Source organism: Calidris pugnax, unplaced genomic scaffold (assembly GCF_001431845.1).
Source record: "Calidris pugnax isolate Ruff unplaced genomic scaffold, ASM143184v1 scaffold24, whole genome shotgun sequence".
Lineage (NCBI taxonomy): Eukaryota > Metazoa > Chordata > Aves > Charadriiformes > Scolopacidae > Calidris > Calidris pugnax.
This window is the reverse complement of record NW_015090922.1, coordinates 16,253,498-16,269,875: the sequence shown is the minus strand read 5'-3', so window position 1 is coordinate 16,269,875 and position 16,378 is coordinate 16,253,498. Positions and strand designations below refer to the sequence as shown.

Genomic DNA, 16,378 nt, shown 5'->3' with positions numbered 1-16,378 from the left:
TTTGTGTTGTGAAGAACGGTAACAAATTCTAGGATCACTTCACTTACTGACAGGATGATTGATGAGGAATTTAGTTATCAAAGCACTGTCATGCATCCTGATCTCTGCTGCTTTCTAGTCTTCCAGTTCAGTTAATAGAAGCTGTAGTTGTAGAAGATTTATAGGGACTAATACCAAATAGAAGTTCAGGCTTCCTCAAAGTCAGAATTGGTGAGCTCTAGAATACACTTCAGATAAGCTTTCTAAAACACCAGCCTGGAGGACAATGTACCTCTCTTTAAAAAGAGTCACATGGGAATACTGTACAAACATTCATGCACAAACCCTATTTCCTTTTCCCTACTCCCTTTATAAACTTGTTGGCAGGGTTGGGTTTTTTTTCTGGGGGGGTTTCTTTTTAAATTCCAGGTCACATTGTGTTTGGAAATAGAGTACTGTGTTTCTTTGGAATGATTTAAATTCTTAGTAGAAGGTTGTCCATGCACAATAGAAATAATTTTGCCGTGTCTGTAATAACATGATTTTACAATGATCTGTGCAATATTATGTCATCACGTAGCCCTTATCTCAGGGGAGGGCCATGAATTACTTGTCTTTTGCTGAGGCTAATGTACAACCCATCATTTTAGCATGGTTATTATATGGCTTTGTTTAGCCCTGACCACACAATCTGAATAATTTTCCTAAATTAACAAGCATCTTTGCCATGAGCAAGGGAATGTGTTATTGCTTATTTGCCTATCAAGATGTGGGTAATGTCTGACTAAACGTTTATTGAATACAATAGATCACCTGCACATGCTGATTTCTTGCCTGTACTTGCAAACATGTTAGTAATTGTCTCTTCTTTTCCCCTTAGGAGAGGGAGGGATTGATGGAGATGGAGACATCACTCGCCCAGAGAACATTACTGCTTTCCGGAATTTTGTTTTGGACAATACTGATCACAAGGGAGTGCATTTCTTAATGGCTGATGGGGTTGGTCCATTTTTTAAAATTCCTGCGCTGATGACCAAAACTGATACCTCAGTCTGAACGTAGGGATGTTTGACATGTGTCCATAGTTAAAATGTGAAATGCTTCAACACTTGCCTTAAAAAATTCCTGGTGGCAGTGTTTTCTGTCTTAAAAAAACCAGGAATTATCATGATTCTGTAAGTTAGCTGTAGAGAATCTTTTGCTTAACCAACAGATTTGTGAAGATACTTATCACATGCTATGTGCTTTGCAGGGTTTCTCAGTGGAAGGTCAGGAGAATCTGCAAGAAATCCTAAGCAAACAGCTCATGCTTTGCCAGTTCCTTACAGCGCTGTCTATTGTCCGGACAGGTATGTTTTATCCATTAATCTTCTTCCTCCTTCTCTAAGGTGTGGGTGGCATTGCAGAAGGATGATGTACAATTGTTATTAATGTGCCACGAAGTCTGCTCTGCAGCAAGGCTGAGTTGCTTAGAATTGAGCATGTATGCATATATCCTGCGATGATTGGCACAAACTTAAGAGGGGCAGAAAAATCAGATTATTTATGTCTATTTTGCTTTTAATTAAAAGCATGAGGTAAAATGCATTAGTTAAAGCTCTTACAATGTGTTATGTTATGTAGCTGTCTTAGGCTAAGGTCACTAGTGTGATAACTGGACAGTATATCCCAGTTTCATGGCACTAGCTGAACCAACCACTTCCTGAATATTCTGGCAGGGTGGTTGGAAAAGAGTGGTGCTTATCCAGTTCATCCTTCCCTTTAACTTGCAGCTTTTCCCCTTTAAATGGGGCGTAGATAGAAAGTTTACTCATGAGACAGAACACATACTGATTTGATACTGGTTGTGGAAATGCTTTTCTCTTTGCAGAGATAAAGGGAAGATGGTTCATGGAGCTCCATTGACCTGCCTCGTGAATGTATTTTAGATGCTGTTTAATTGTACAGAAACACTCTTACCAGTTTTGCAGAGGAGAAAGTTGAGGTGCTTCGTATCTCATTGTTTCCTTATAATCTGCTGGTACCGGTGTGCTTCCTTCCTTTTTTTCCAGGAGGACATTTTGTCTGCAAAACCTTTGACCTGTTTACCCCGTTCAGTGTGGGACTTGTTTATCTGCTGTATTGCTGCTTTGAGCGAGTGTGCATCTTTAAACCTGTGACAAGCCGCCCTGCGAACTCAGAGAGGTGAGATTTTTGAGCATGAGGGGCTATTAAAGAAACCCTGTCCTCTAAATGCAGTGATACATGGATTTGGGTAAGTGCAGTCAGTGGGAGTTCTGTGACCTGCCTCAATTCGCAACTGTCTTGGAGGAAGAAATGTTTCAGATGCTTAGCAAATAACGTTTGAAAAGGTAAAGAAGATATTTGCCAAATTACCCTTCTGGGGAGAAAGCATTGGAACTAAATATATAACTAATTATGATTTTCATGAAACAGCTATAGTTCCAATGAAGCTAGAGCAAATTATGTGTGTTTTCATTGTACCTTTTGACTTCAGCAGAATTTGTGATAGGTGAGATTGCACCTTCCCCAGGAAGAAAGAATTCCTGGGATTTGGGAAACTGCCCTGCTAATGAGCGTGTGGCAGGGTAGTTGGCTGTGTGGAAGAACTGAACCCACGTGATCTGTCTGCCTTGCTCTGCAGGTATGTGATATGCAAAGGATTAAAGCTGGGTATCGATGACGTGCGGGACTATCTCTTCATGGTGAACATCAGACTCAACCAGCTGCGAAACACTGATGTGGATGTGAATTCTGTTGTCCCACTGAGTGTGATCAAAGGCGATCAGGATTTCTACGATTACATTGTCCAGTCCAATGAAAGGTGAGTGCCTGGGGGCAATGAGAGCTGCTCCCTATAGACAGGTTAGCCAACATGACTTCTAGCTTATTGCACTCACGGAAGGACTATTTGATGCTGCTACACTGCTCTGCTTTTGCTCCCTGAGAGGCTTAGCAGAGCAGAGGGACCCTGTGCAGAGAGAAATGCTGTATACTATTAGTAACTGTTTGTCCTCTGAGTACTGTGTAGAAAGGAAAGGAGGCTACTCCCTGGTTCTTTCCAATGGTCTTACTGTCACTTTGAATCATGTTGGCAATGATCCATCACTGCTCTGAGGATCAGACTGGCTTTCTCCTGTTGTCTCAGCACTCTTTCTTGTTTTGACCAGTAGAACGATCTGGTGGTGATTAACTTGCTCACTGACTAAAGCTTGTCCTCTGTTTCAGCCACTGCAAAGTTCAGATAAAGGCACTAGCCAAAATTCGTGCCTTTGTTCAAGACACGTGAGTATATTCCTCTGCCTTTTGGTGGGGACTGACTTAACCTACTGTAAATAGTTTTTTCCTTCTTTAATGTGTTCTTGATTTGAGATGATACTTGGCTTGGCCCTTGGAGCCAGGAAAGTGAATAGTGCTTTTAGGTAGCTTAGCTTGTATCTCTGCCCAAGTTATTTGCAGAAATGTGTGGGTGGCTGAGGATTCCTGGAAGTTGATGGTCTATTATCCCCCTTGTTGAGAAGGCTTCCATGCATTCTTCTTAGCAGGAATGTAAGCAGAAAAGTAGCGGGAGTTCAATTCTGTAGTAGCCATCTAAGCTGGGTGTGGTTCAAAGCACCCAAGTTACATCCCTAGAATTACCCAAAGCTTATGACATGAATCTCTTGTGTAAAACTAAAGCCCTTGCAATGTATAGCTGTTTCCCTGGCATGACTTTTCTGTTCAAGTGTAATCCAGAGAGTGTCATAGTAGGAAGTTGAGTAAGTTTTGGTAGCAAATAATTATCTAAGAGTTAATCCTAACATTGATGCTGTTTTTTATGTGGCCTTCAGCAGGTCTTCGCTGCTGTTTCTAAATGGGGCTGTGTACCCAGCTCTTGGATAAGCATAAGTTCATACTAATACATAACTTCTTGAAAATATTGATGCCCAGTGGTACTTTCATGGGATGGAGTAGTGCAGACCATGAAACAAAGCTAAATGGAGGGATTGGAGATGGGTGGAGGGTGAGGAGGAAAAGCAGCATCCTCTTTTGTGTTACCTGTAGATGAAGAGTGTGTGTTTGTCATTCCCAAGCCAGACACTGGAAGATCTAAGTTCTATAGGGCTGGAATATGCAATGCTGCAAGAGTGTGGAGGTTTCACCATTTTAACAGTCTGCTGCCTTTCTCTAGGACACTGATTGAGCCACGGCAGGCTGAAATCCGAAAGGAGTGTCTCCAGCTATGGGGGGTAAGCGAGCTGCCGAGCAGGGAGGTTGTGACGGTGTCCTTGCTGTGGTGAAACAAGAATAGAGCTGCAGTACAGATAGGACTTTCTAGCCAGAGGGTTAATACATTGTCTTATGGGAAAGTCAGAGACCATTTCAAGCCGTTTATGTAAGCAAACAGGATGTTTCTGATTAATTAAGTGTATGGCTTAACTGAGCAGGCTTCTTTGCTACAGTTGAGAATACTTAATCGTGCACAGAGTGAACTCAGCACCTAGTTCCCAAGGAGCAGAGCTCTCTAAAGGATTGTTTTATGAGTCTGCAGTTTCTCTTTCCTGAGCTTTTGACTGCAGTGGGGCTGTAGATATGGCAGTTTCACGGGCTAATTCTTTGTCTTTGAAACGGTATTTCACTGTGCATAAAAGCAAAAACTTAGCCTGAAACTTTCTGAAGTTGCCTGTTGTTCCTGTGAGATGCGGTATGCCTACGTTAAATTTGCAAAACATGTCAGACCTTTTATTTATCAAATGACCTCTCCAGTGACTGGATTCCCAAAAGCAAAGGAGTTTCAGGGGGCAGGATGTTCTGTTATGTATTGAAACTAGAAAGGTTCCTATGAATGTACATAATATCAATCGTTTGGATTTGTTTTCAGATTCCTGATCAGGCTCGTGTTGCTCCTTCATCTTCAGATCCCAAGTCCAAGTTCTTTGAGCTGATCCAGGTGAGACCTTACCCAGAAGCTTGTTCTGAGTCCTTTCATACAAGTAGAACTTTTCTCCATAGAAATTAAAAGATGAAGGTAGTCCTGGATCACCATCTCATGTAGAAATTGCATTTACCTACCTGTTGATGTATGGTGTCTAATTTGCCTTTTCCATACTTTGCTCTTTAGGGCACGGACATTGATACCTTCAGTTACAAACCCACTCCTTTGAATTCCACTACGCTAGAGAAGATTCGCCAAGTGTTAGATTACCGGTGTATGGTGTCTGGAAGCGAGCAGAAATTCCTCTTGGGGCTAGGGGTAAGTGTTGAGAACAGACTGGGAGTTTTGCTGGTTCATTTCAATGCTACTATACTGCCTTGCAGTTTCATTCCATCCTTTCCTCAAAAGCCAGAAAGGATCCCCATCAGCAGTCCCCGAGGCTGCTATTTATTTCATGTTTCTTCTGACTTCACTGCTTTCCACGCTAATTAACCCTGGTTTTGTAATCGCAGCTTACACAGAGACCTGTACTCTTGCTAGTGTCTCTAATTATCTTCACTGTCCTCTTAAAGCTGTTCTATTCCTGGTTCTTTGTGCAGGTATGAAAAGTCACTGGCAGATTAGAATCAGTGTTCTTGTTCCTTTGCTGTAGAGATTAAGGTTCTTCCGTAAAACTTCTGACAAAGAAACTGCCTGTGACAGTCTAGGACAAAAAGATTCTTAGAGTGCTGCTCTACTGTTAGTCAGAGGTCTTCCCTCCACCCCTGGCCTCATGAAGCTTTGGCTGAATCTGACTCTGCCTTCTACACACAGAAATCACAGATCTACACCTGGGATGGTCGCCAGTCAGACCGCTGGACAAAGCTGGATTTGAAAACAGAGCTGCCACGAGATACCCTTCTCTCTGTGGAGATTGTTCATGAACTGAAAGGAGAGGTAGGGGGCTGTTCTATCCCTCACCAAGTGGCTGCAAAGATAATGAGCAGTTTCTGCTGAATACTGCAGATACTGCAGAACAAATGTTCCATCTGTGCCAGGTGCAAGTTTTTTTGTATATGATTTTTAGAGAAACTATTTTGGATTAAGTTCCTTCTTTCTCTCCAGTGCTAGAGATAAGAGCTTTTAACATTATTTTGGAAACACTTTGGACGTGACATGCTGCTCTTGGCCTACGTGCAGCAGCAGATGACATTGTCAAGATGACTTTGTGTATTCTGTGGCTCTTTTGGGTACATAACTGCTCAGTAGTGATTGCAGGCTTTGGGGAAAAGATTCTCCTGGTATATTCACAGTGTAAGGTATCGCTGCCAGGGAGTCTGCCTGTCCTCTGGCCCCTCGGATGAGGATGCTGTAGTGCACTGGGCCTTGTGCTGTGGTACCTGATCAGGCACGGAGAGCTGGTGAGGGCAGCCCTCCCTTCCTCCCCTGAGACAGAACTGTGTAGTTCAAATACACCAATTATAGGAGGGTGGCGTGTTACTGTACATTGGGCAGCAGGGAATTTGTGTGGTTTTAATATCTGGAAAGGTGCCTTCTTGCTAGAAGAGAATGATGTCCTGTCAAAAAACAGGCTATAAATCAAAGCTGAAATAACAACAGTCTGAGTAGTAAGTCCCTGTATTACCCTCCCTAGGGGAAAGCCCAGCGAAAAATCAGTGCCATACACATCCTCGATGTCTTGGTGCTGAATGGCAATGACGTCCGAAACCAGCATTTCAACCAGAGGTATGTAGGATCTGGAGAAGCTTTTTGTACGTGGGTACGAATGACTGGAAACAAAGTTCACACTACCAGCAGAATGCTGAGCACAGGGAGACAAGTGCATTCGGCTGAAACACTGCTGTAAAGATGAACTGTGAATGAACCTGCTCTGAAGTGTACCATGTATAGCCTTTTCTAACCCTACCTTCTGTGTGAATGAAGGCAGGTCTAGCTTCTTTCTTAGTCTGGGGTGAGCTGGGCAGAGTCTGGGTAAACAGAGGAACCTGGGAATACAAGTGAGCATAGCTGATAACTGGCTGAGGGAAAAGGAATGAGCCCTTCGATTTCCTCAGGGACATGATGTCTCTAGTAGGCCTACTTTGCTGCTTTTCCACATTCAGCAGCATGTGGGCTTGTAGAGGAAGTTATGGAGACCTATTTCTAATGGATAATAGCCAGTATCACTGGGCACTGAACTGTGAGGGCAGAGTGAAAAGAAGTCTTGCTCAGGACCCGTTTGGCTAGCAGCGGAGGCAGTGTGTCTATACTGGAGTGTCTAATCAGTTATTCTGCTGAAACTGTTACCTATCTACCTGCTGTGCCAAAGATCTCGCTAATTGCTGGATTCTCCTTCCTTTTTCATTCAGGATTCAGCTGGCAGAGAAGTTTGTCAAAGCTGTTTCTAAACCTAGCCGGCCAGATATGAACCCCATCCGGTGAGTGGCGACTCCTCCCCTCAGCCTGCCGTGCTTTGCTTTCAGTGTGCTGGAAGATGAAGATAAGAAGCTGAAGCAGAGTTAAATTTCAAGCTGAAATCCGTAGTTCTGTTATGTGCAATGGAAAGAGGCTAAAAGCCCTTCAAATATCTAAGAAAAGGTTGTTAGTGAAGAAGTTGTACATTCCTTTCACATATCAGACAGTCATGTTTTCATCATAGGTGGATTGGCTGGTGCTGATTTCAGATATGTGCTATAGTAGGTCTAGTGCCCAGTTACTTAATCATTGCAAAGGCTTCTATGTCCTTGTCTGCCCCGAAGGGTCAGCAGTGGTGCAGAGACGCTGACTGTTACTAGATTAAATGAAGTGCTGACCAGCATTTACAATCTCTAAATGGTTAGCCTGAGAAGAAGGCTTTAGTTACAATCCCAAGGAAGTTCCCGAAGAAGAGCTTTGGCTTTGGTTGCCTCCTGACCTTCCATTTAATTAATTCTGCTACAGTGGAGCATAAAGGTATCACTGTGCTGCGTATCAGATAGGTATTGTGGACAAAAAGCTTCTGTTCCAGAAGCTAGAAGTGTTGTGTTACTGTGAGAGGAGCTGGAGAGAGGGAAGGAGGATGTTCTTCTTGGTGGCTTAATGAAAGATAACGAGTGGGATCTCAATTAAACGCAAGACAAACAGACAGTTGCAGTAACTGGAAGAGCTCAAAATGTTGTGGAGGGCTGAAGGTGAAGAGAGAAGAGCTGTAGAAATGGATTGTGGAAGAGCCCTTTGCTGCTGTCGTGAAAAGGTGTTCAAGCAGTGCCATTTGAAGCCCGATGCGTGTACCGATGTGTGGGAAATGGGTGGCTGAGGTGTCAGATCAGAGGCAGCGCTTTTGAAATTTTCTGATTGTCTTTCTGGGTCTCAGAACAACAAAAAGAGAAGCAGTTTGACGTAATGATAAGAATGATGACTCCAAATCATCTTTACTCATTAAAAAAAAAAAAAAGCAAGCTGTTTTTACCTCAGGGTAGCTGGTGAGTTTGTGGCATCCCTGAGGATAATAACGGTAAAGATGAGGCAGTTTAGTTTTACTGCGAGGCCAGTATGACGAGGCCAGAACCTGCCTGGGGCCAACCTTGGTGAATTTATCTCATGGGAAAACAAAAGCACCCAAGACTTTCATTGCTCTTGCTCTTCAGTATACTCAGCCTGAGGTAAAAATCCACAGCTTAGCAGCAAGGATGCTCCTGTGCCGCTTACAGCAACCAGGCTGTGGGCATGCAGGTGCCAGGTGTTCTCAAGCCAGGAGAAATAAGGCACCAGAGCAGATTGAGAAGGTTGAACCTCAGTCATGCCTGACCGCCTCCCACTGTACAAAATGAACTGTCTTGACTGCTCTCTGTAGCTGGGACAAAAAGAGGACAGCTTAAATATTTTTTAAAATCACTTTTTTCTTTTTCCCCCAGAGTGAAGGAAGTGTACAGATTAGAGGAAATGGAGAAGATTTTTGTGAGGTAAGTGATGGTCACAAATGAGAGACTTCAGGGCCCATAGAGGTTGCCAGCCACCAATGCACAGGAGTGGGAGGGGTGTGTTGATCTATGATTGAGGAGTCCTGGAGAAAGCTGTTAGAGCCCGTGCAGCATTCTGAGATGCTGACGACTCAGAGCATCCTCCTGCTGAGTTCTAATGCTGTAGATGTGGCCAATCCACTTTACAACAGTAGAAGTAGCAATGGTGCTTGAGTTTTTGTGCAGAAGAGTCAATGGTTTGAAAGATTTAAGATTTCATACCTGAAATGGGAACCTCATTTGAATTAAGTGTGGTAGCTCATCACAGGTCCTTCATTACAACACTCAGTTTGCTGCCTGATGTAGACAGCTGTGGCTGGTTTCTCTAGTCATGTTGGGGAGGCAAGAAATGGAATTCTCCAGGATGTGATTATTTTGTCCTGTCGTATGTGGTGCTGCCAGTTTTCACTGTGACACCCTGTGTGCAAGAGGATGGTAAAAAAGGAAACAGGGAATCTCTGTCACTCAACATCTCTCAACATCTAGGTTAGAGATGAAAGTCATCAAGAGTTCAGGGGGAGTACCCCGGCTGTCCTACACTGGCCGAGATGACCGGCATTTCGTGCCCACAGGACTCTACATCGTACGGACTGTGAACGGTAGGAAGAGAGAGTCCCTGCTCTTATTTAACTTTTCTTTGTGTCTTCAAGTAAAAAGTATTGACTGGGCTCACTCATGTTGTAACTTGGTAAAAAATTAAGGAGAGTGTTCAGGATGCTCCTGTGCCGCTTACAGCAACCAGGCTGTGGGCATGCAGGTGCCAGGTGTTCTCAAGCCAGGAGAAATAAGGCACCAGAGCAGATTGAGAAGGTTGAACCTCAGTCATGCCTGACCGCCTCCCACTGTACAAAATGAACTGTCTTGACTGCTCTCTGTAGCTGGGACAAAAAGAGGACAGCTTAAATATTTTTTAAAATCACTTTTTTCTTTTTCCCCCAGAGTGAAGGAAGTGTACAGATTAGAGGAAATGGAGAAGATTTTTGTGAGGTAAGTGATGGTCACAAATGAGAGACTTCAGGGCCCATAGAGGTTGCCAGCCACCAATGCACAGGAGTGGGAGGGGTGTGTTGATCTATGATTGAGGAGTCCTGGAGAAAGCTGTTAGAGCCCGTGCAGCATTCTGAGATGCTGACGACTCAGAGCATCCTCCTGCTGAGTTCTAATGCTGTAGATGTGGCCAATCCACTTTACAACAGTAGAAGTAGCAATGGTGCTTGAGTTTTTGTGCAGAAGAGTCAATGGTTTGAAAGATTTAAGATTTCATACCTGAAATGGGAACCTCATTTGAATTAAGTGTGGTAGCTCATCACAGGTCCTTCATTACAACACTCAGTTTGCTGCCTGATGTAGACAGCTGTGGCTGGTTTCTCTAGTCATGTTGGGGAGGCAAGAAATGGAATTCTCCAGGATGTGATTATTTTGTCCTGTCGTATGTGGTGCTGCCAGTTTTCACTGTGACACCCTGTGTGCAAGAGGATGGTAAAAAAGGAAACAGGGAATCTCTGTCACTCAACATCTCTCAACATCTAGGTTAGAGATGAAAGTCATCAAGAGTTCAGGGGGAGTACCCCGGCTGTCCTACACTGGCCGAGATGACCGGCATTTCGTGCCCACAGGACTCTACATCGTACGGACTGTGAACGGTAGGAAGAGAGAGTCCCTGCTCTTATTTAACTTTTCTTTGTGTCTTCAAGTAAAAAGTATTGACTGGGCTCACTCATGTTGTAACTTGGTAAAAAATTAAGGAGAGTGTTCCAATGGGTAGAGATTAACTGTTTGCATGTAATGAGGGTGGCTTGGATTTGGATAAGGTTTAGGGTATATATATGATGGGTTTCTCTGTTGGGGGTTGATTAGCTATTGTTCGGGTAATTCCATTTACTTACATGACTGGCAATTTTCTTTTTTAATGAGATCATACTTTTTCATCAAGAAGATATTTTCCAGAGTAATAGTATGTGGAAATACCCTATTTGGAATGTCAGCTTTTAAATGCAGTGAGAGGGGAGTTCTCCCAGTGAGTAAAGAACAGCTTGGAAAAGCAGGTGGTCTTGGCGAAGGGAAAGGAAAAGGAGTAAGAGCAGGATCACAATTATTCTTATAGATTCCTCCTACCTGCCTGCACTGTATGTGTATTTATACTGTGCTTTTTTTCTCCTTTCCATTTTCTATCTGATCTCTGTGACTATTCTGCAAGATCCCTGGACAATGGCATACAGCAAAAACTCCAAGAGGAAATTCTTCTTCAACAAAATGACCAAGCAAGCGACGTATGAGCTCCCTTCTGAATCCATCGCACCCTTTCAGTGAGTACAAGCCAGGGCTGAGGCTATGGAAGGATAGCGGTGTGTGAGTGCACAAGGGGTGTGTCCCTTGGAAGGGAGTTCAGGTGTGCTGTGCTGTTCTTGCAGCCGCTTGGTCACCAGCAGGGTGTGCTGCAGAAACCGGCGCCTTCTCAGACTTCTAGGGAACCACTGATCTGGATTTGTGGATTTTGCAATTAATTGTTATGAATAATACACATCTCACAACTTTGTTTACCTGCAGCAAAGTACTAGTTACTGAACTTCCCTGCACACAGGGATGTGGAAATTGAACCCAGCAACTGTAATTTCCTGCATCTCTATTTTAAGATGCTTGGTTGGAAGTTACTAATTTAAAAAAGCAAATCCCAGTTCATTTAGCCCAGGCTCTGCGCTAACCTGTAGGTAGCTGGGAGCTGTTTAAAGAGAATGAGAGAGAAAAGCAGCAGCTTTTTGGGAAAGGATGGAATGACTTGTTATTGGACAGTCATTAACACTGTGGCTGCTGAACCCCATCTGTATCTTTGAGTACTAGGCTAAGGCCAGGTCTTAAGTACAGCAAATCCTGAGGCTGTGTGACACCCCTGGGCTCATGGGTGGAGATGTTTGGCACACCCTGCCCTCAGGTAGTATCAAGAGATGCCCTCCACCACCACTACTGATGACTGTGTCTCTAAGCAACAGCTTGATATGGAACAGGGGTCCGGATTTTCTTGCTTTGAATCTCCTTACCTACCTTACAGCAGTGTTCTTAAGAGTCCTTAGGCTTTCCTTAACCAGCTAAATGGAAGGACATGCTTAAAACTGTAAAAGCACGTGATGTTTTTTCCCCCCCTGTGTCAGGATGGGGTTAGTTCTATGTATGTACTCAGAAGTAGGCCAGCATGAACCTGCATGAATGGGTGAGGAGGTGGAGGGAGTGCTCCTATGGGACTCCAGAGGGATGTGTTGTATTGTGGTTAGTGAGTACTAATGTGTCTGTAATTAGCCATTGACATGTGCTCTTGTCGCTATGCTAGTACTGCTTTGTTAGAACAGTAGCACTAAATAAGCTATGAATATTAAGTGTCAGTAATTGTACAAAACTAAAGGCTGCTGTGTCAGTAGTAATTAGCAGCTTTGTTTTCATTATGACTTCGACTACGTTGATGCAGTGAGGAAGGGCTGTGCTTGATGGATGGAGGGAGAGATGGCGTTGTAGGACCAGCACTCTCAGCAGCCAAGTGGAGCTTGGTTATTTCACACGAGGGGGAAGAGGGGATGATCCGAGCTGGTTCTGTACAGCATGAAGTGCTGTTCATTTGCAAAGCTCCATAGGACAGCTATTACTGATTCTAGTAGGTTTGTGGTGAGTGATTAGATTGCTGCTTGCTGCTGCTGCTGGCAGACTTTCTAAATTCTTCATTAAGGCCTTTCTGTTGCCTGCAATGACAGTTTCATCCTCTCAAAAACTTGGGGGGAGGTAGGTTTTCCCTAATGACCTGTCTCCTTCCAGCAGATACTGAACTGAATGTTGAGTGAAGCTAGACTTAACAAGTGTGTTTCCATGGAAATCTCTTAGGCTTGGAAGTTGCTGTACCTTAAGGGCTGCAGAGATTGTAAGGTGAATGAATGCACCGGTCTTTTTCTAAGATGCCCTTTGGATAGAATATCTCTGTGTGACTCCCCTTGCAGAGGTAGATGTCTCTGTAGTGCACTTTGTGGCTAGGATGCCAGTATTTTCCTCCCCCCTCCCCTGCCAAACTAATCTTGCTCTCCTCTCTTCCCACAGTGTCTGCCATTACAGCCGCCTCTTCTGGGAGTGGGGGGAAGGTGTCAAAGTGCATGACTCTCAGAAAAGGCAAGATCCAGAGAAGCTATCAAAGGAGGATGTCCTGTCTTTCATCCAAGCACACTATCCCTAAGTCTGCTCCCTTGAGGGATGCAGGGGACGCTGAGCCCAGCTTGGATTCTTCAGGGAGTGACGAGACTGTGGGGAGGCTCCACAATTTGTATCCTGGTCTTTTCCAGAGCTGATTTCCTGGAGAGGATCTAACCAGGGGTGGTATGCAGAAGGCACAGGACGAGGCTCTACCCTGGCAGTGTATATAAGAGTACGGCCCAGGTAGCGCCCGCTGCCGGAGTACCTACAGTGACTCCTGGAGCCAAGGCCTAACGCCCGTTTGTCCTGACCTACTGCATGCATGAGGCCAAGGGGCTGGCAGCTTTTTTTGCTCCCCTTCAAACATTCAGCGAGGTTTGTGGAGCTGTGTGTGTGCCAGAACTCTCCAGGCTTGTGCTTCCCTGGCAGTGTGGGAAGGAGCAGAACTGACGTGGTGGCAGAGCTGGGCAACAGCACATTGAAGCGGCCCTGCGTTGTTCCTGGCAGCTGTCTGTCTCCTCGGCCTTGTCAAAGGCCTACACTACCCCGTGGAGGGTGTTAACTCATTGGGGAATGCTAGCTTTGGGATGCGAGTATGTATTCTTGATGGTGTCTCCAACACTTCTGCTCATCAAGGCACTTGGCTGGCCACTGGCAATTCCTATGTGATGGTATTTTGTTGGACAAAGACCAGTCAGATTTGATGTGCTGAGTGCCAGGGCTTCCTCAGACCTCTAGAGGCTGCTGTGACAAGGACCTCCCTTCTCCAGGTCAGTGACTGATTCTGAGCCAGCAGCCTGCGGTTAATTTGTGAACGTGTCTATGCCTCATGGTACTTCTGAGACCAAGGTGCTTTGATCCTTGGTACTCGACACTGTTGCCCAAATTTTCAGGGAAGAGAGTGAAATTGGGAGGGAAGACACAGGAAGGTTGGGATGCTGGAGGTCTTTGGAGGAAATAATGGAACATCCAACTTTGTTAAAAAGCCCCAGGGCTTCAGTGAAAAGAGATCTTGACTTTGACCATGTTGGTTAGTCAGAAATCCTGTCCCCTGACTATGCCTACTGGAGAGGTTACCAGACCTTCCTTTTAAGTGTCAGAGTGGGATTGAAACTCTCCATGTCTCATTGGCCCTAGAGCTGCATCTGGGGCGAAAGCACAGAGCCATGAAATTCTCAGCATGGTATTTGTGTGTCAACAGACTTCTCCAAGCACTGCGCTGGGCTCAAAGTTGTCTTCTGGTGCATGTTTTACCTTCACTTCTAGCTTCCATAGCACTTTAGCCAGGTCTTCCACATAAATCAGAAGATAACACACAGTTGACAGTTGACTGCTTTTGGCCAAGCAGCAAAATTGCCCTTTTTATTTTGTTCTTGGCTTGTTTTTAAAGAGCTTGGCAGAAGGGAGGAAACTGATTTAGGGGTTGTTGAACTGTGCCTTAAAGAAAGCTATAGTTCTTCTAGAATCTATGGCAGTCATTTAGATTCTTTTTCCTTTTTCTCCACACCCATATGTACGATTTGAACAAGCTTTATGTAGCAAGACGTGAAAATTTTCACTTGTAGGTGCATGGGTGCCCTGCACCCCACCCAAAGAAGCCAGAACAAGGATGGCCTGTTGCAGAAGTCCCACCTCCACCCTCCACTGCCCAGCATTTTGTGTAGGTTTTGTGCTCACTCTTAGCACGCAGTTGAGTGTCATCCTACAAGTAGGCTGTGCTCTCTGAGCTCAGAGCACTTCCATGTCTTCACAAGCAAATTGTCTCCATATCCCCATGTATTAATTCTCTACAGTTCAGTATAAATGAGCTTAGCAGCTGTAACTCCTTGCAAAAAAAAACAAACAAAAACCCCCAAACATATGCAGGCTTGATCACTGCAGAACCACACCCTGGCTAAAGGAGCAGCACAGAAGTTGGCATGGTCTGTTGGTCAATGGAAAGTGGATGAGGCAAAGCTCAGGAGTGGATGAGAGGCTAGCTTTCAAATAGGTAGCCCTGAATATTGTGCAGGGCAGCTACTCTTTCTTCTGAAGTTCTGGCCAGAAGTGAAGTGTGTCAAACCTTCTTTTTCCACATTGGTGATTATTAGTCCCCAGACACGGTTAGGTCTACCATGGCAGCTGAGGGATGGCATGCTGTTAACGCATCCTCTTGCTGACCTGTAGACTCCCTCTGATCTAAAGCATCAGTAAAACATGTATGAAAGAAACCTCCCCCAAGAACAAGAGGCGTGTCACTGGCAGTTTTCTTTTGGCAAAGGCACTTCCACGAGGGGTGAGGAGGAATTTCTCCCAGTGGGGAATAAAGAACCTCCAACTGTGTGGTTTCCAGGCCTGTTCAGTTGGCTTTTTAAACCAACCAGTAATTTTGAGTTCTGGCACTTTGGACCACCTCGAGGCTGTTCCAATGCCAGCAAGGCATGCTGCTCCCTTTGCGATGCTTCTCTGCTAAGTGTTGTGTCCTCCACTCAGGTCTCCTGCAGGCTGGCAGACAGAAGGGTGACTAGGAAGCACACTAGGGTGAGTGTAGGCCTCTGAGGGAACAAAAAACACTGCTTAGCTGCAGGCTAGTTTTTATGAACAGATACTTTCTGTTTACCCAGTTGTCTCCAGCTCCTCCCGATTTTAATTTGCTTTTATTTTTATTTTTGATGCACTGAACCTTGATTCTGAATCCTCCTTCAAGAAGGCAAGCATGAGCCACCATGCTACCTGCTTCCCTGCTGCAGGGGAAGGAGGGAGGGATCATGTTAGGAAGGGGGGTGAGGGAGGCCTTGCTGAAGGGAATGTTTCTGTACATGAATTGCACAATGTATTGATATTAGGCTGTGTATCATTTTGTGTTGACTTCTTTGCTTTCATTGTCTTTATTACCAATACAGCCCCTTTAGTTCACAGCCGTGCTTGTGTACTTTGCTTCCCACAAAATTCTGCCCAGCAGTGTGTCAGTGTGGTGACAGAGAAATGCTTTGTACAAATTAAATTTTCAAGGCAGTCCCATTTTAAAGGCTTTCCTGGCAAGTTGGAGCACACTCAGGATCACAAAATTGTAGGGACTGGAAGGGACTAGTCCAGCACCCCTGCCAAAGCAGGTTCACCTAGAACAGGGCTAGCTCTGGTGTGTGTCACTGGATCAGAATGAGGGGACTACAGAGGACAGTCTCCAGTGCTCCTCTGTGGCATGCTAGACGGATTTTCCACTCTAAGCAAATGCTTATGTAGGTTCCAGGTGACAACAGACCAATAACCCACTGTTGAGACTGCACTGACCAGGGATATTAAGTGCCTAACCCAGTCTAGGATTATTGTGGTGCAGTGTGTGCCAGCAGGGAGAGGGTAGGAT

General features: G+C 44.8%; 1 protein-coding gene across 1 annotated transcript in view; it reads left to right on the top strand.

Moving 5' to 3' along the window:
* CMTR1 (cap methyltransferase 1) overlaps positions 1-15,934 on the top strand; it is a 29,436-nt gene extending 13,502 nt beyond the window's left edge. Inside the window, exons 10-24 of the mRNA XM_014951147.1 lie at positions 860-978; positions 1,232-1,328; positions 2,031-2,163; positions 2,624-2,803; positions 3,208-3,264; positions 4,151-4,208; positions 4,841-4,909; positions 5,081-5,212; positions 5,708-5,830; positions 6,528-6,619; positions 7,243-7,311; positions 8,767-8,814; positions 9,358-9,470; positions 11,069-11,177; positions 12,946-15,934. Of these exons, the coding sequence (XP_014806633.1) occupies positions 860-978; positions 1,232-1,328; positions 2,031-2,163; positions 2,624-2,803; positions 3,208-3,264; positions 4,151-4,208; positions 4,841-4,909; positions 5,081-5,212; positions 5,708-5,830; positions 6,528-6,619; positions 7,243-7,311; positions 8,767-8,814; positions 9,358-9,470; positions 11,069-11,177; positions 12,946-13,078 (1,532 nt within the window). The 3' untranslated portion in view covers positions 13,079-15,934. The remainder of the gene's footprint in view (positions 1-859; positions 979-1,231; positions 1,329-2,030; positions 2,164-2,623; positions 2,804-3,207; positions 3,265-4,150; positions 4,209-4,840; positions 4,910-5,080; positions 5,213-5,707; positions 5,831-6,527; positions 6,620-7,242; positions 7,312-8,766; positions 8,815-9,357; positions 9,471-11,068; positions 11,178-12,945) is intronic.
* Positions 15,935-16,378: the final 444 nt, after the last annotated feature.